The sequence below is a fragment of the Camelus ferus genome, chromosome 2 (genome assembly GCF_009834535.1).
Source record: "Camelus ferus isolate YT-003-E chromosome 2, BCGSAC_Cfer_1.0, whole genome shotgun sequence".
NCBI lineage: Eukaryota > Metazoa > Chordata > Mammalia > Artiodactyla > Camelidae > Camelus > Camelus ferus.
The window spans coordinates 71,040,691-71,060,148 of NC_045697.1; the positions used below are offsets into that span (position 1 = coordinate 71,040,691).

A 19,458-nucleotide genomic window follows, 5' to 3' on the forward strand; every position below is an offset into this window, starting at 1 on the left:
TAATTAACAGCAGAAATAACACAATTTAACAGTAGCTATGTTTTCTAAGCATCTGCTCTGTACCAGATACTATATTTGGTTTCTTGCAGATATAATCCCAACTCTTCACAGTAGCTCTCAAAAGTGGTTCTTATTTACACTTTGAAAATAAGTAAACAGAGAAGTTATTTTTCCAAGGTCACATGAGAGAAGCAGCAAACCTCGGTTTGGGTCTGAATCTGAAGTCCTCATCTTTCTAGCACTCCACAATATTCTCACTCCAACTGCATAAATCATTCGACACCAATCAAGTTTTAGACACAGATTCTTCTTCCACATTTATTCTTTTTAAAAAGGAGTACTGGACTGGAAGGCCAGGAGCCTAGACTGCTAGATGGATTCTGTCATTGATTACTCAGGAGACTCAAGGTCACTTAATGTTTCTATGCCTCTACGTCACCTAAACTACATGGGCTTACCCAGATAATTTACATGACCTCTTTCAGATCTGAATGATGTTAACAAAATTCTGGAACAAAGACTTCATCATTAATGCAATAATCGAGGAATATTCTCAGTAATTCTAGAGGCTACTAAGGTAATTTTTTTCTTATTTTTCTACCGGTTAAAAAAAGAATAACTTTCACTTCAAATGCAAATACAACAATATGTATTCTTTTTTCTTCAGCCACATAAAAGATGCATGCAAAAATACTTCTTGAATAACCTTACACTCATAAGTTATGAATTTTGATTTTTTGGCATAATAAATCTATGTATCAAAAAACGAAAAAAATTAAAACAGTTCCAAACATCCAGTCACGAAATTCACAGTTAGCATTTCATCTTCCACCTCCCACGTCCTCCGCCCCTTCCTCCTGCCTCTGACTGTCCCTGGGATTACGAAACTCCTCTGAAGCCCTAACAGTGTGCTTGTCTCTGAAGTACTTGAAAGACGTTTATCTCCAGTGCAACATAAATAATACAAATGGTTGTACTTCAAGAATCACTCAAGACCACCTCTGGAGACCTTGTCTGAGAAACAGAGAGAGGAAAAAAGAACAAAGTCTACCGTCAAGGAACTCCTCTGTTCCGCGGGCGATTACACATGACCTCGAGTCCTTTCACAACTGCATCAAAAGCCTGGAGAGGGATTATGGTACGTATACATGCCATCAATCGTAACTCAGCGCAGATCAGACAGCACAGAAACAAACGCTCTTCTCCTGCACATGCAGCTGTGAAGAACAGCCAGAAGACGTCTGGCATAGTGGAAAGAACAGTAACCCCTGTGGATCTGGAGACCTGACTGCCAGTTCTTTCTCGGCTGTCAAAATCATGGTTGCAAACTTGTGCAATATCTTGGGCCAATATTTTTATTGCAGACCCTACAAAGCATGCAAAGCAAGCTTATGTAAAGCATGCTTATATAAAAGAGATGAAACCAGTAATAAAGAGACTGCTTCTACTTGGGAACAGGGAAGAGGCCCTGGACCGCTACTGTTCCTAATAATGTAACTTGGCCCTCTGATTGTAGTGAAACCCAAGGAATAGAATCTAGACACGAATCCAATCTTCCATCTACCAAACATGCACTAAATTGCCAGGCCATACCCAAACCTGTAAATTAAAAGGTTCTCTCCTACTTTAAAATTTGACATTTTGATGAGACACAAAAACCACTATTTCATAAGAACTTGATAACATTTCTCAGCATCTTCCTTACCGTTGCCACCAGAGGAAAGCTGATGACAGGGCAGTAAGTGACAAAAATAGGAAGGTCAAAGGAGAGCTTCCAGTTTAAGAGAAGTTATCAAAATATTGCTAGCAAGATGCAACGACCAGTTCACCCAACCATGGGTTTAACACAGTCCGAGTGGGTTTCAAGAGAAACCCAGAGCTCCTTTTCCGACAGCCTTCAGGTTAGCAACTGTGCGGCTCCCCTCACACCTCAGGCATTCTCAGCACTACCAGGGCTGTTTGAATACAGGGGACAGAGAGCTCAAAAGAAGGGAAATGATACATTTTATTCCTTTTCACCCCTCTGCTACCATTTTTCCCCTCTTTAACTCTAATTGACCATCTACTCAAAAAGATGGGACAGAGGGAAAGAAAAGAAACAAAGATGAGAGGAAAGCAAACGGGGGTGCTTCACAGTCACTGTAAGCCAGCCAGAAATAGCAAAACAACAACAACAACAAAAAAAACAAAAGCATAATAGACCCCGGATGTTTTTGCTTTTCAACTCTCCTACCCCTAGGCACTTTCGTAGAAAACCTGGCGTCAGTTGTTCTTTTGGCAAAGTCCCACCCTCACTGAAGGAGGCATGATAGCTTGATGGATAGAATTCTTGAGGTAGGACTAAGCACTCATAATGTCCTTTGGCAGTACTTTAAGATTACGTTGGTACACTGCATGAAAGAGTTGTCTCTCTGGGAGAGACGCTATAAAGTTTTAAAAATTTATATGTTTCCATAAAGATTATATTTGGGGGTGGTAAATTTTTAAAAAAAATTTGGGAAGATACATACGCACACTCACATATATGCATAGTTATTATAGTACATGTTATAGCATCTATGAATACAATCTCTATGATTCCTGCCATTTAGAAATTTGACTTTTAACTCTTTTTTTTTTTTTCTTCTCAATGCCCTCTACTTGCCTGATAGATTCTGTTTTTAAAAGATTCCTCTTTCATTAGTAGTGACCAACATAAAGGAAATGATGTAGGTAAAGGGAGATTAACCAGGGCATGAGGGTTGTTGCACTTGGTGAGCAAGGGCTGCATTTCTCACTAGCTAGTTACAGCTCACAAGGTCAGGCACAAAGTAAGTGTTCAAATCACTGATGAAGATGGATTTCAAGTCTTCAATTTGCATGTAATTTTTTCATAATGATACTCTTCAGTATGGGTTTCCTGAGAAATTTAATAAATTGCTCGATTCAGTACCTAACGTAGGGTATTTCACAGGCAAATGCTCAGTAACTTCCACATAAAGACTGAATTGCAACCAGCTTGAAATGTTTCATTATTAATGGATACAAACAGTAGGTGTATGTAATCTCCTTGAAGCAATGAGCTAATGATTTTGTATTTATTGAGAGACAGACACACATATGCTTCTATAGATAATCCTTTTATGCCCACAGCTAGACCTTGTTCCTGTTCTTACTTTGCACACGCCTCCTTCATGGCACCTATAACGCCTTCTTTAACTTTGTCACCAGTCTCCTACATAAAATAATGTTATCTTACATGAAGGAAGGTGACTATACTACATCTATCTGTGAAATAATCTGAGCCAATCGTATGACCATTTCTCTCTCTGTGTGTGAATAAGTATGTATGTGTGATGTGTTTCCCATCTTAGCATTGCATTAGTGAATTCTGATGAGTTGGGTATTATTCAAATATAGAATTTTGAGTAAAGTAAGTGGAAGGAAGACGACAGAAGAAAAGAAGAAGGCATGGATCTTTTTTTCTTTTATAGAGCTTTGTACCATACGTGGTTGATGTTCAATAATGTTGGTTTAAGAAAAGATTGAAGGAAAGGAAGTAGAGAAAAGAAGGACAAGATGGAGAAAGAGAGGAAGGAAAGAAAGAAGGCAGACAGGCGATGAAAGAGAAAATATAGAAAAATACAAAAACGTAAAACATAACCTGTCAGGACACTAAAAATGTAACCACGTATGAACAGAAGTCTGAAGGGTGCATGTAGGAATTTGGGGAAAAGGTAACATGTCACTTCAGAGGCTAAATTCTGTTTTAAAATTGTAAAAGAGTCCTGAAAATAGAAGAGTGGAAGTAATATTGGCTCTGTCACATAGTAACCATGTGAACTTGGGCAAATATTTCCCTTATTTGAGTTTTACCTTTCCAACTTGTAAGTTAGGAATAATTAAAGCCTGCTCTCTCATCTTCAAAGTATGAAGATCAAATAAAATAATATGTGATTAATATTCATAATATATACAATCAGATAAAATACTTGGCATCTGAAAAATGTAAAGTATCATGCCTCAGTTTCACATGCTTTGAGGAGAGAATGGCTATCTATCTTTAACAGTTTTGCCATTTTATAATTCCCACCTAATGTGTCACAGCAATATACGAGGACCCAGAGAATTTGGGCCAAAAATTGACCCTTGGAATTAGCTCAAGTCCAGCCAAACATTATGACTCATTTTTAATGTTACAGTTTCACATAGACAATTTGAGTTTCTACCATTAAAATTTTTTTGCTAAGTCAACAAGAAAAAGTCATTGGCAGTTTTGAGCGCTTTACAAATTTGAGTCGGTACCCTCTTTTCAATTCTAATCCACACTATTACAATGCTAAAGTAAGGTTTAATCAACCCTGGACTAAATGAGAAAGATTTAGCTGAAGCTTTAAACTGCTGAAGGACAAGGCATGGACGGAGTAAACACTGAGCCACGCCCTGTTCTCATTCAACACAACTGGTACTTACCAGCTCCAGGTTCTCAACAAGGGTAACTGTCTCTTGGTGGGAGTTACCTTGAAAACGAGTGCCTGTATGTGTATGTATGCAATCACAGAACAGTCTTTTCACCTTCAAGCTTGTCCTTCATGTCAAGCCTTAAGCTGCAGCTTGAATTGGTTCTAGGCTGCTGTCTCCAAGACATCACTGGCACCAAGCTAATGTTAAGCTCATACTACTACTTCTTCTCCCGGAAGTAATGTCACTGTGGACTTTCTGACATTGTCAGGGTGAAGTCCAAGAGTCTCCCGCAGGTCTAGAACGTCTAGATAATGAATAGCAGGTGATAATCTGCTGACTCATATCTTCAAAATTTACTACATCTACAGTAAATATGCTATATATAGTACTATATATATATATAGAGAGAGAGAGAGAGGAAGAGAGAGAGAGAGTTCCTGTTTTTCCTCCTGTTAAATGCTTTATAGAGAATTAGATTTCTAGAGTAGTTTCAGTCCAGGGTAAGAGTCTAATAACCATCTGTCAGAACATGGACTGGAACACCTGAAGGTGCAGGCCTCAGTAGATCCTGCCCAAGTGACAGCAGAAGAGCACTGACAAGGAAGGTGGATGGAGGACCCACCTTTGCTTGGGGTCCTGCCTTCTGCCCCACATAAGGCTTCACAGGACATTGTGATCTAAAATTCTCTGATTCTATGGGCAAAGCTTTGTGAAAAGCGAGGATTACCTCACTCACTGCCACATTATACCTACTTTGTTGAAGTTCCGCAATTACTGAACTGCTGAAATTCACAATCGTGTAGCGATGATGGGTAAGAAATCAAGGTCATTTGTGAGAGCAAAGCCACACAGGTTATGTGTAGATTAATTCAATTAAAATCTATAGTGAGAGCAGTTCTTAAATATTAAATCTTGATAGGTTTTCTGTTTTCTTTTTCACCTCCTGTCCCATTAATTAAATGTTAAAATGTAAGCAAGGTGACTATGGGACTAAAACCAATCTATTCAGAAAGTGGCCTCCAGCAATGACACTTTCACGGCAGAGAGGAATAAACCACCAAGCAAAAGCACACATGCTTTAGAGGGTATCTTTTTAAGGGACAAATGATTTACTTCAGAATAATATGATACTCTTAAGTTTAGTCTTTTAATAATGTATATATTTGGATGCGTAACACTCATGTAATTTTAAAGTGATAACAAAAAACCCTTCATTTCAAAAGCTTTCTTTTCTTATTGAAGAAAAGTCACCTAAACACAATGAAGCCGTGAGCTCAAAAGGGGATCAGTGCAAACACTGCCCTGAAAGCTTTCCCATAACAAAGCAGGCACAGAAGAGCAGCTAGGAGCTTAACCTGTGGGCTCTGGAGTCAGACAGTTGCTTTTCAATCTCAGTGCTATTCCCTGACCAGCTTGTATGATCCTTGGGGAAGTATGCAACTCCTCTGTGCTCTGGTTCTTCATCAATAAAGTCAAGGTTATAATGTAATTCATAGAGTTGTTGAAGGATTAAATGCATTTACACGTGGAAATGTAGAGCAGTTTCTGGTAAATCCCCAATAAATGTTAGTTATTATTCTTATTCTTCTTATTATATGCTACTTACAGGAATAAAGCAAAAGCATCTGTATAGCATGCTATCCCAACTGAAGGGAAATATTTGCATTTACTGAATATATCATTACCAACCTAAGACTTTAAGAAAATATACCAGTATTACTCAAGGTGACCATGATAATGATAATGATATAGGAAATCACAGCCACAGATTAATTCCACATATTGAAGAGTCCTGGTTAGAAAAGGCAGAGAAAGGGGATGTTCTGCTGAAATCTCCCTGTAGATAATTTTAGCTATTTATCTCAGAGAGGTAAATAAAAACCAATAAAAACCTCCTAACTTCAAGTTCTCTTTAACCTTAAGTGTCTACCTAAATTGTCTACATAAGTTTCTTTTCTACCATCTCACATTAATAATAAAAAGAGTTAATACTAAGAGTTTTGTTCATAGTTTGCTTTGCTCCTTCACAGATTCTTATATTCCATACCATTTCCTGGTAAATTGTCCTACGTTTAATAATCATTATAAAGAAATTATCTTCCCAGGGTGTGCAATTCTACCAATACTCCTCAGGCTAAAGAACAAAAAATGTTTATTAAATTAATCAAGAAGTGAAAAAATTTTGGTGTGGTGTATCTTACTTACTGTTTTGTTTTAGAAGTTGGGAAGGAAGAACAAAGTACCTGACCTCCAATTTGTTAGCAAATATAAAATAACAGAATGTTACCATGCATATGTATTTACATTTCCTATAGTGAAATAAGTGATCTGGGCAAACAGTTGCTCAAGACCAATCAAGAGGATCTTTAGATTTGAGACAATGACAGGAAAAAAAAGTAAGGGTTGGGGGAACTCTTGCCATTGGATAAAGTCTCTGGATTAATTTTATCCAATTTGTAAGGCAACAAGCAATCATATTTATGGTGGTGGTTGCGAACATCCCCAAAATGCTTTAAAAATGTTTATGTCAATGCTAAAGGGCATGCCCATGCCTAAGACAAGGCTCAGACTCCATAGAAGTGGCCATTACATGTGGGTGCCTTTGCAGGGAAGTAACACGCAGGAGAGGTACTCAGGGTTGCCTGGGCACCGATTTTCCTCCCTTCAGAAGACCAACTCCCTTCCCTCCCCGACCCCTTCCATCCAGGTTACGTGTCCCATCTAGCTGGTTCTTATTTGGCTCCTGAACTAGGCAGGGATCAGCTATCTCTAAGTTTGTGGAAGTTACTCCAGCACAGTGAAACAAGCTTCCAGTGTGCAAGAACTATGATGCAGCAGGGAATGAGATGCTCAGGCCTGGCAACACCGCGCTGCATTGATGGTGGTGTCACTGAGGGCTGAGAGCTCTTGCTGGAAGTCGGGGCTCCAAGGCAAGCTGGCTTCAGACATGCTGTATTTGCTCCTATAATTCACATAATGACTGCCAACAGATTCCTACCTGGGTTCGTTACATTAACAATTCAATCCTCCCTTACAATGGTATCTTCCTGCCAAGTCATACGTTATCTTTTAATTTATAAACGGTGTCTTCCTGAAGCCCCTGACTACTTCTTGATTGGGAAATATTTGAGGATGTTGAAAATGTCAAATTTTGGTAAGACTAAAATGCTTTTTATAAGTAATTCTATCAAGTTGCCTAGTTTAAAGTCCAAAACATCATGATATGGCTTTTTCTACCAAAAAGGGTAGATAGACTTTTGCAAAAAAAAAAAAACAAAACAAAATTCCAGTAAAGAATGCTTTTCTTGTCTATCCCTGAAATCTCATCTACAATCTCTCTTTTCCTTAACCTGCTTTAACACTGAATTGACTTTTTTTTCCTGATTGTCATTTTTAATCTCTGGTGTTGATTGTTACAGCAGTTTGGCTACCATTTAGATTCTCCTCTCAAATCCAAAATATATTTCATTTAATAAATTTTACTTAATTAATTTTACTGTCAGTAACTTTTCTTAGAACTGAGTGGTATACCCCTGGTATATATATTTATATTTCTCTGTATCTGTATCTTTAACCTATCCATCTAGCCACCCACCCATCCATAAGAAAACTCACGACTCATCTGAACTACAAAGAACAGCCCCCACATGAAGATCTACTGTAATTTACTTTATATTTTTTTGAAGCACATGAAAAATACCAGAGAGACAAAAGACTTAAATGTTTACATCAAGGCTTGAAACACTTTTTTTTTTAGAGGTTTAGTAGGTTTTGGCCAAACTGAATTGTATAAACACTGCATTTTTTAACACTCAGATATTTTACTCTAAAATTACTTACATGTCACTACCTCAGTGAAATGCTTTTTGTTCCCACAAACTAATTTCCACTCTTACCTCATACCACTCTTTTCTTTGTGGTATGTGATTTTGCAAATATATTTAAATAATTATCAGGGGGGAATTCTTTATTAACCATTTATCACACTACCAGATTATAAACTCCACTAGAGAAAAGATCATATCTGTCTTGTTTATTTTATATCCCCAGCACCTTGGATGGTGCTTGGTATATAGTAAGTTCTCAATAAAAGTTTGTTGCATTTTGAGAAGTGGATGAGGCTGAAGTCACTTTCGCAGGTGGAGAATTATTTAAAAAAAAAGAAGTGGCAGCAGCTACATGCCATCACTGCATTTTTCTTCTGTGTAGTGTGTCTGAATAATTGTGAAACAGCTTTTCCCTCAGGGCTGCAGATTCACAGGAGAAAAACAATTCAGAGGTGCTAAGTGCTCTGCAAATGTTTAACTCCAACTGGGAAAGGGTATCAGCACTGGGACAACAGTAATTTAAAGGGAGATAAAGCTCTGAAGGTCAATAATGATAGGGTACTTTCGGGCACTGTCTTGCCATTAATTCCCAGAAAGAAAATGCTTCAATTAATGCACGTATTGACTGCCAACCCTGTACAAGGCATGCTACTTGGCTTTACAATGTGTATCAAAAAGCCCCTTGATTCAAACTAATTAGAATCTGATTGGGAAGTTATAGGAATGCCTGGAAAAGCTAACTAGAAAAAAAAGTAAATACTAAGTATAAGGGCATTTGATTGGTACTGCAGGTGTTCAGAAAAGGACTACCAATGGACAGACTGGAGGGGGGTCTAGTCCATTTCAACGAGCAGAGAAGACTGAGACAAGTATTCTAGATACAGATGCAAAGTGGGCGGGCAAAGAAGTGGAGAAAAGGAAAGCCCAAAGTGGTTCAGAGCAAGAAATAAATAAATTTGCCTGAAGTAAAGGGTTCACCCAGAGAGACAGGTCGCAAATGCAGATTGTTGATCCATAAAGTAAAATTGTAACTAAGAAGCTGAAGAGGAGTATTCTCCTGTCAGCTTCTGGGAAGCCCCAGACTGACACGTGGCATAATTAGGGCAACATAAAGTAGTCAATGACGATAATACGTTAATATTGCACAACATTTTGTTTCAAAGCAATCCCATCCACGATTCACAAACAAAAATCCTTTTTCTCATTTTACAGAGCTGTCACCATCCATCAACACATTCAGGTGAGCTGTGATTCGGAGCTCCACCTTTCGCCCTGGCATTTTGCGAGAGGAAGCAGGAGTTGTCAGAGTGAGGAAACTGAAGCAAGAAGATGAGCGGGTTGTTCAGTCAGCCCGGAAAGGATTAGAACTGAACGAATTAAAGTGGGTCAGGGATTGATGTTGGAGAAGGGACACTCACGGTCCTCAGAGTGTCCTGAAAGCTGCTTTGAATTGCAGGCAAGTATGAACTACTAATCAGAACTACTGGATGTGTAAACACGAAGTTGATCACACAACTATTCTAAGTTTTAAGATGGCAGAATAAACCTATTTTTTCTCATTCATTCATTTTGCTAGGGAGCTATCACTGTTGCCTTAATTCACAGGAGCTTTAAAAATCAAATCATACTCTACTAGGTTATAATTCCAGAGGACTTTATGGTTATCTGTTTCAAAGAATCAAATGGTTAATTCAGAGACTCTTCCCGGCTGTTTCTTTCCACTGATTGTGTTTTGAAGGTGCCTGCAATCTAGTTTCATTGCACTGCCTTTTAAAATTCTCATTAACATTTATTTTATTCAAATACAGTAATCCTCGCTTCAGCAGTGAATAGCTAACTCCCACTCCCACACGCTACGATGTTAGCATCATAGCTTTAAAGTGCTTCAGAGATTTTGTACAAAAGTCTTTTGAAATCACGCTCAAACTGAAGACTATATCTTTCTTCTTCCTATCAGTTTATCTTTTTCTCTTGGGAGACTTTTTTTCTTTTAGGAAATGGTTCTCAAATTGAAATGCTTCTATCCCCTCCCTGAGAGACTGTGATCTACCCTAAAGGCAAGAGTGAAGACAGCAAGGCACTGATGTCTACTGTTTTTTTTTTTAAGTTCATACCTTGTTAAATCAGAACTACAGACAAAGAAGCATCTTATGTGAGAAATAGCTACTGGTCTCAAGCAAAATTGCATCACCCAGCCTACGACGGGTGGATGGAAAATGTCCAGGTCTGTTTCTATGGAGTGAAATCGCAATTCTCTCCCTTTTTTTTTTTTTTTTTTTCCTGTTTTGACCATTGTTTTTTTAATTGTTAAAAAACTTGTAAGTGTAGTACATGCTACTTAGTAATCAGTCTCCTTCAAGAAAATAACTCTTTTGGGCACTCCCTTTACCAGGTGTAACAGAAGAAAAAGTTTAATACCATAAAACAATAAAAACATCAGTGTCCATGTTTTATATACTTTTGGTAAATAACTGGATGACGGTGGGACATGCAAGGTAACCTACTGAGTTTGTGCATTCCCTGCAGGTACCACGGGGGACTTTTTGGTACAAGATGGAGAAGCCTCTCCCAGCGAAGGAAATTAGCTCTTATTGATTTTATACAAAAGGCACCAAGACGGAGATTTTGTTTGGGGGGAAAAAGTGTTTGCTGCTTAAAAATAAAAAAGTTTCAAAAACACTGGCCATGACTTTATTTTTCCCTCTTTCTAATCAAATATGAACCATTCTTCAATGTCCAGATCATATTTTTATCTTAAACAAGGCCTTCTCTGACCATTCTAGAAAATCAGCCCTTGTCCAGTGTACGTGGTGTTTGACTCTTAGTTTTACTTAGTGACACTGTGTCTTGTATTTTCATTAAATCATCCAGATGTCTAACTTTTGTCAACTAGCTTATAAGCACTTGGTATGGTGGGAACATGTTTTATTTGATTTTGCATGCTTCTTGCCAGAGAACCAGGGACAGCACCTCTCTTTTAGGAACTAGGCGGCAAGAAAGGGGAGACAACTACCCCTCAAGCCCTGCCCTCTGCGGATGGGGCAGACACTGCACTGTGCCTACTGATAACCGTGCCCCACGGCCACAGAGGAGGGCACACCAATGGCAACGGAGCACATGGTTTGGCTGCAGCAACTCCAGCCAGCAGGGGTCCCTCTCTGGGCTAAGGGGGCGGGGGCTGGACTCTGTAGGACAGCGCAGCTGTGTCTGGGGAGAGGCAGAGATGGGGAAGTGAAGCAGCACGGTGATGCCACGTGGTCTGTCCTTTGGAGAGGGCTCCCTGACAGATCCAGAAGGTACAGGGGTCAGGGTCCAGCCTGGAGCAGGAGGAGGTGAGATGAGCGAAGCAGGAAATCAGGGCACAGGCAAGGGGAGGCCCACTTCTCACGGGGACAGTGGAGTACATGAGGGAACTGAAGGTAATGATCTAGTCTTAAGGACTGAGGACACCCAACAGGGGCTTGGGAAGGCAGTCGGGACACCAGCTCATGATAGGAAGCCAGCTATCACAACTCGCTTAGGCAGGGAAATAGCTCCTAACCCGAGGAGTTTTCAGACTGGTTCAGAACTGAGGCTGCCTTTTCCTGCTTCTCCTGGGCTATATTTGACCTCACATATATATTATCTGATTGGTGTCTCTCTTTCTGTTTCATTTCTCCTAATCTCACAAAGTCACACTCAGATATGCTGCGTACTACACTATCCAGACCAATGCCAACTAGGGTGAATGACTTTTTCACATTTTATCACTCATTCTGCTACCGCTGTAACACCTCACATTTCCCAATACAGAGATGCCCTTTATGGAAGAAAACAATGTATCCCCTGCTCCTCCTCTCTTCCCTATAGTCAGTGAATAATGCCGTCTTGTTTCCTGGTCTCTTTCAGACAGACAGGTAAGGCATCGAGAAGCGAAGTACAGGATGCTGCACCAGGTGATGTGGGTTTGATCCCAGTTCATCCCCATCTAACTGAGAGACTGAGGGCAAGGCAACTACCCTAGAGACTCACTCTGTATATTAATAGTGGGCTGTGGGGGGCAAATGATTATTACTTTACAGTTTAATTGAATTAAAAAAAAATAAATATGTACTTGCCTAGCACAGGGTCTGACCCATGGTAGGTGCAGAATAAATGAAATTTGAATTTGAATTTCAAGCTATAGCTTGTTTTCCTTGATCCTTTACATGCACAGTCACACTGTTCTTATTTAAATCCCTATCCTGCTTAAGAAGCATGATTTTGGATTATTTTCAATTATTTTTTCTTTTAAAGCCTGTATCCATCAGAGCAGTGACTGTCAACTCTGCTATACATTAGAATCTCCTGGGGAACAGTTAAAAAATAACAGCGCCTGGGTCCCACCTCTGACCAACTGAATCTGCAGTTCTGAAGATGATCACAACATTTGCATCAAACAATAAATGAAAAAGTAGGAAGAAAAAGAATGATTAAAAACGTTTAATTCAAATCAAACCAAAATAGAACTTAAGAATTATTTCACAGCTTAAGACTATCACACAGTCTATTATATAAGGCTGTAAGAGGGATTTGAAAACACTTACCTTTGTTATTGTATACATCTAAGTAATTTGGTGCTGAAAAAATTGTAATTAGAGAAGGGAAGCCTGTTGTTTGGCTTTTCCTGTACATGCGGTACCTAAAAACAATAAATACAAGTCAAAACAAGGCTAAGTATGGAAAAATGATGGTATCAAATTATAGATTTAGAAATAGAAAATTAAAATTAAGTTTGGTCATTCAAAGAGAATTCAATTATATAACATTAAATAAATTTTTCTCTTTAAAGTCTGCTATACACAGACATGAGTTCATTTCAGGGTGACAATGAAAACATACAGTCATATGTACAATTTCCAAATGGGTCTTTTCTAAGTTTAGCAGACCCAGGGGAGGGTGGAGTTCAGTGAAAAATCATAATTCATTTTGAAGTGCCCAATAGAGAGGACAAAAGCTACTTTTTGCACCCAGATTCTGTACCTAACATGTTTTTCAGAAGTTTGTCAATATTTCTACCATAAAAAGACTACATAAACAGAGCAATATGAGTTACCACTCATAACCAGGCTGATTATCCTATTTATCTACAATATTCTATTATGGTTCTATAAACCCATTTTGCCTGGACTAAGTGATTTGCTTTTCAAAGGATGTCTGGTTAAATCTATGGGTTTTACGAACTGAAATTGTTTCTATTTTAGAATTTTATTTATTACCAATCTCTTCTGGTGTCTGTAGGTCAAAGATTATTGTCCCAGCAGGGTAACATTTAATCAATCAGTAGTGAAACCTCTGAAAGATCTTTGGAAATAAACCAACAACCCAGTGACTTTTCTTCCACTGAAACAAATGTAGGACTCTAGTCCTCAAATAATCAAAAAAATACAAGAGATTCTGTTCTTTTCCATCAAGGCGAAAAGGTAGCTCATGAATTCTATATGAGAGCCTTCAGGAATATCAGTTTAGAAGAATTCCTAACGTGCCAAAATTTCATCATTCCTTAGTTCTTCTGTGTTACTTATTTCTGGCAGATCAACAAACCTAATTTAGCTGGATTCTAAATGTGCCTCAAATAGTATCTTTAGAGAGAGAAATAGCCACCTTAAATTTCATCATTTTACAAATATTTTGATACTACTTTTCCAGAAGAAAAACCATCCCCTTAAAAGTCTTTTGAAATGTCCCAGAAGCATTTATTCTGCTTATGGAAGTGAACTTCGCTGGGGGAAAAAAATCAGAACGTGAAAGGTAGTAACAACACTCTTAATCTTAGTATCTTGACTTTGTAAAACTGTGGTCAACAATGCCTACTTGACAACAAATAGAAACAAAGAATCTGGATAACATAATCTCAATTTTCCCCAATGAATCAATCAACTGCTCATTTTAAACAAATATATTTGTTGATTTTAATTGATGCACTGAATCATTTTCAACTAAGCAGATGATTTCAGGTCTCTAGTGGGATTAAAATAAATCTGCTTAACATATTCAGTTAGGACAGTCAGCCAAAAAACAATGGTGACACCACTGCCCTGAAAAGTGAAAAAAAAAAAATTATTTGAGGACCTGATTGGCTGGGAATTTCAATCGGTTACTTCAAACATCAGCTACAAGAGCACTGAGCACACCATACTGAATCAGTCCAGACTTGCTGACTGACTGCTTGAAAAAGCTAATTGTGAAAAAAACTTAGGATCTGCCTCGATTCAGAGTCATCACAGGCATGGGCTTACTTTGCAATGCAGGCGTCTAAATTCCCAATTTCAGTACACAAGTTATAAAAAGAAATGTTCCTCCTTTTCAGAATATTTAGAATATGAAGGAATGAGTTTAAACGTTTGAACGCAAAATAACGCCTTTCAGTGAGCCTCCTGGGAAGGGTATCGGACTTCAAATTCTAAAATTAATTATGCCTATTTCTCCCCATGCCTATATCCTTAATACAGACTTAATGCACCATCAAGGTGCATATCTGATATTTTCTAGGTTTCAAAATCCTTAAAATCGGTCTATGTTTTTAAAATTTACCAGATATTACAAAATCATGTCATGCATTTGTTATTTGGAATATGGGCTTTTTTCCCTCATCATTTCAATGTCTGCTTTTGTCCTTTAAAACTTCACAGGGATCAGGAACGATACTCTTTAAACAAGAGTACAACATGCAGTATCTGTGAAATATTTATGTTTTTTTGTGTAATTCTCATTCACATTGCCAACCAAGACTGAAAGTGGCTGTGATTTACTCACTTATGGGACAGTGGTAAGAGCAGGAATTGAAAGAAATGAAAAGAGGTGGCCTCACAGTGCTTAAGACAGCCAGGTGAAAATCCTACCTGCTGAAGCTAAAAATGGAGGAACTCTGAAGGGGACTTTATGACACATCTGTAGCCACTCATTCCCTAGGACCATGCCATATCTGTGTCACCAGAAGGCAACTTTTAGATCTAACTCCTTCAGGGATAGTGCCTGGGAAAAGCGAACCTCCACAGTGGAGCGCATGAGGGAGTTGTGACAAAGGCCCGTGCATGTCTCCACAAACCCACAGAACTGCTCACCCTGCATCTTGGGCTTCATGGGCTCGGAGTATGGATAACAAGTTATTGTGCTGTAAGAATTCACATACAGCCGGGTAACTGCCAGAGAGAAAAAAGAAAAAGACAGAAGCATCTGTTATGAAATCATGAAGAGCAGTACATTTATCTGTAACATCCAGACCCATGTGATTGGTCAAGTATAATAAAACATACGTCATTCATGAAACGAGCCTCTTGGTTCTACAGACAGGTTTTTCCCCCATGGCAGAAAAAGCACCTACAGCTGTACTTTTTACATAATCAGAAAGGGCTGGAGGTGTGTGAATTGGGAAAAGAATGCAAGCCTTTATATATAAAGAAAAGTATCTGCTCAGAGAGAAAATCAGTTTATCAAGTCTACACATAAACACAAAGCGAAAAGGAGCCTTATACATAGCATGAGAACGGAATTTAAAATATAAACCCCAATTTCCTGAAATAGAGTGCTATTTGCATTTGGGTGCCTGCTTGAAAGCTTGACAGAGAAGACTGAGTTATGGAGTGGGAGAGAATAGATGCTCTGGGAAACCAAGTTGTCAGCTTACTTATGGGTCCATCAACTGATTACATCATTCAAAATCTAAACAGAATTATGGCATGCACAAGAGTTTTAAATGTGTATTTTAAATATGACCAGCAGAACTTTATCTGAAGACTTTTTCTTTATTGTGATTTAATAAAAATATCAAATGCACAATCAAGATAATGAAGTCTGTAAAGAAAGTCTCAAAACCAAAGATGGAAAGTTCATTAAAAATGAAATTCAAATTACAAGCTAAACTTGAAAACCCTTTGCAATCACTTTCTCTCTGCTCCAAGAATTTTTAATGAGAAAAATGCATGCCATAAAAATGAGTAAAATTTACATAGTTCAAATCAAGGGACAGCAAACCAATTAAATATAAACAAACTTCAGATATTCACTAGAACCTAAACTACATACACTATACAAAACAATTCAGCAATTATAAAAATAGGTCCTTGCAGAAATAACAGTATATGTGACTCAAATAATTTATTATAAAAGAGAAGATGAAAATAGTTTTTCTACTACAGATTTTGTAAGAATTCCCTGATCAACAGGAAAAAAAACACCATTAAGATGGCATACCATTGTAGAGATATTGATTATAAAAAGGATTCAATTCTTTGGCAAAATTCTTTGGATGTGAAATAAAAAATAGCCTTTGTGCATGTGCACACATTTGTGTGTGGGTGTGTGTCTGCATGTATGTGTGTTCTAGAATATTCCAGCAATTGGCCAGGGAAAGAGAAAGAGGAGACACCCAGGAAGCCTTCACTTCCTAGTGTTCCCAGGTTGTCCCAACAAATAAATCGTCTAACTAATACACAGTCACGTAACTTACAAACTGGAGATGGCGGCCCAGAGTGTCTACATGGAAATAAGTCCACATGGTACCTAGATCACTGGTTGACCAATGTGTGTCTTCAGAGTGTGTGTTCTACTTTGGGAGAAGGCGAGTGTCAGTGTGTCAACAAAAAACCCTTAATTTCAGAGACACTGGTTGGTCTTCAAAAAACAGCACATTTGCTTGGTATATATGCAGCTATAAGATGCCCAGCCCAGGGGTGACAGGGTAGGGGTGGCACTCAATAAATGTCCCTTTCCAATCTCTTCAAGCAGTTTGCTTAGGTTTCTTAAGCCCTCACAATGCTTCTTTAAAAAGACATTTTATTGCCTTGTTGTACCACTGAAGACAGAAATTGTCTAGGTTCCTCACTTTTTTCCTTTGGGCAAATGGCTTGGCTGCTCTTTTTTATTTATTTTTTCCTTTGGAAGAACTTATGTTAGTCTTATGAAAACATAATTTTAACATATTTTCTTCATGCTAAGAAAGCATGTGAGTCTGAGGAAATCTTTTTGAAAAATATATATCATGTAGATCTTTTTTTTTTTTTTCTTTTTTCATTAATAAGGTGAAGTTTCTGAGCCCATCTCAGAAGAAGAAAAGAATCTTTCTTCCTCCAGTCTGATCAGCCCAGGCCTCAGCCCGCCATGGGCACCCTTGTCAGGCACGATCCATCTGCATGGGTGACCCTGGAATGGTTTTGTTTAATCCTATATCCTGAACATGTCCTGAAACAACACTTGCTTCAAGGATTGCTGAAGGTCCCTGATGCGTTTGGCTGTGTGATATTCATTTATTGCTGTGTTTGGGCAAGAAGTTATTTTAGTCTCTGAAAATCTTGTTTTTTTCTATTGGAGAATGATTATTCCTAATCACTAGAGATGCGTCTTCTGTGGGTAGAAAGGGAGGTGGAAATTTCCACGGAATAGTGGGGATCCTTAGATCTGGGGTCTCATCCTACTTTCTTGTGTAAACTTTGGAAAATTGCTTATCCTCTTTGAGCCTCAATTACCCCATTTGTAAAAATGCAGACAATATTATTTATTTCATAGATATGAGATAAAAATGAAATGAGGTAGCAATTTATGTACATGTCCTAGCCCAGTGCCTGCCCCACAGCAGTAGACAGTTAGCAATTCCGAACCTCTCCCACCACCACGGTGTGGAGGGAAGGACGGTGAGTTAGCACCCTCAGATTCTAGAAGAAGCTGTTTCATTTATCAGTTGTGACTTGTGTTGGATCTTAAAGGCAATGACTTCTGGGGATTCACAGACAGGCGAGGGGTTAGAGTTTCACCAAAATAAGGACAGGAATAGGAAGTAGAACAAGCGTGAACATAGGTAAAGAAAGTAGGAAGGTCAGACATGATCAGAATGTCAGATGTCAGAAATGATAGAAAAGCTGGCTTTGCATTAGAGCAAATAGCTATCAGACTCGTTCTGTTGATTCTCTCATTTTTGTTTCTTGCTATATTAAACTACATTTTAGACCCAGAAAGAAATCTTGCAGATTTCAGATGCTTTAACCATGGATATTGCCAGCAGGCATTATTAAAATGCTTTTTTTTATGCTTTTATGCCTTTGCATATACTTTCCCTGAGTTTGTTTTTCCCTTCTGCAAAGGCCCTCTCTTCTGCCAAGTCTTTGCCAAATGATCACTTGTGAACCCTTCCCTTCAAACCTACTTCACCCTGTGGTGTACAAAACTGCTGCATCTACCACATTCCTGCAACATATGAATCTAATACATCACTTGTCACGCTGTAGTGTAATTTATGTTTATACATCTGCTCTCCAGTAATAGCGAATGCCTTCAGAGACAGATTCTGTTTTATTTGTCTTCATATCCTAAATGCTCAGCAGCAATTTGTCAGCTTATTGGAGCTCACATGCAATTACTGGAGTAGCCTCAAAAGGGGCAGCTAAGCAGAGGAGAGATGCAAACGGTTTCTCTCCCTCACCGGCTTCAGCCAAGCAGAGGCGGGCAACCTGCAATCCCTCTGCCAAGGGACCGAAGAAAGCCTCCACCTGCCTCCACAGTGCGTCGTGGACTCTCAGCCCAGTTAAGGAGGACTTGGTCCAAATGCCCAGCTCCTCCTCTGCTTCCTGGGAGCTGGCAAATGGGTACTCAGCCCTGGACTATCCTGGCGCTGCCTGGATGCTGTCAGGCCGATCTTTCTCTAGGACTCGCTGTGTTTTTTTTGCTCAAGGGCTCTCCAACTAATTTCATTTTGCCCACCTGGGATCAAGTCTGGAAGGGCTCCAACTCTTCCTGCCAGAACTTCACCGGAGCTTAAGCCCTCACTCAGACGTGGCTGCCAGCTGCCTCAGGAGCAGGGAGCCTTTTTTATTCAAGGCAAACTTTTCTTTGAAGGATAACATTTTTACAGAAAACTGCACAAATGGGGAAGATTACAAATTGACACACAAAACTGCCCAAATCAGATTACAAGTGAACACCCTTGTAACTAGCACTCAGAACAAGACAAAGAACATGATCTGAGCCCCGGGAACTCCTTCTATCTCCTTTGAGTCATCATCACCTCCTCACTAAGGGTAACCAGCATCCTGGCTTTTACTGTTATACGTTAGCTTTCTCTAGCGCTGTACTCGTGTTTCAGTGGAATCACCCAGTGTGCACTCCTTAGTGTCTGGTTTCTTCCACTCACCATTTTATGTGTGACATCCACCCATGTTGTTATGTGCAGTTTTGGTTA

The 19,458-nt window shown here is 38.9% G+C and overlaps 1 protein-coding gene across 3 annotated transcripts in view; it reads right to left on the bottom strand.

Moving 5' to 3' along the window:
* PPP3CA (protein phosphatase 3 catalytic subunit alpha) overlaps nt 1–19,458 on the bottom strand; it is a 288,031-nt gene that overhangs the window by 38,808 nt on the left and 229,765 nt on the right. For 2 of the 3 annotated variants that reach the window (XM_032460693.1, XM_032460683.1), the window contains exons 7-8: nt 15,353–15,430; nt 12,836–12,930 (exon numbers count right to left, since the gene is read on the bottom strand). In XM_032460693.1, coding sequence (XP_032316584.1) covers nt 12,836–12,930; nt 15,353–15,430 — 173 coding nt within the window. The remainder of the gene's footprint in view (nt 1–12,835; nt 12,931–15,352; nt 15,431–19,458) is intronic. The other variant, XM_032460701.1, reaches the window with a different exon arrangement.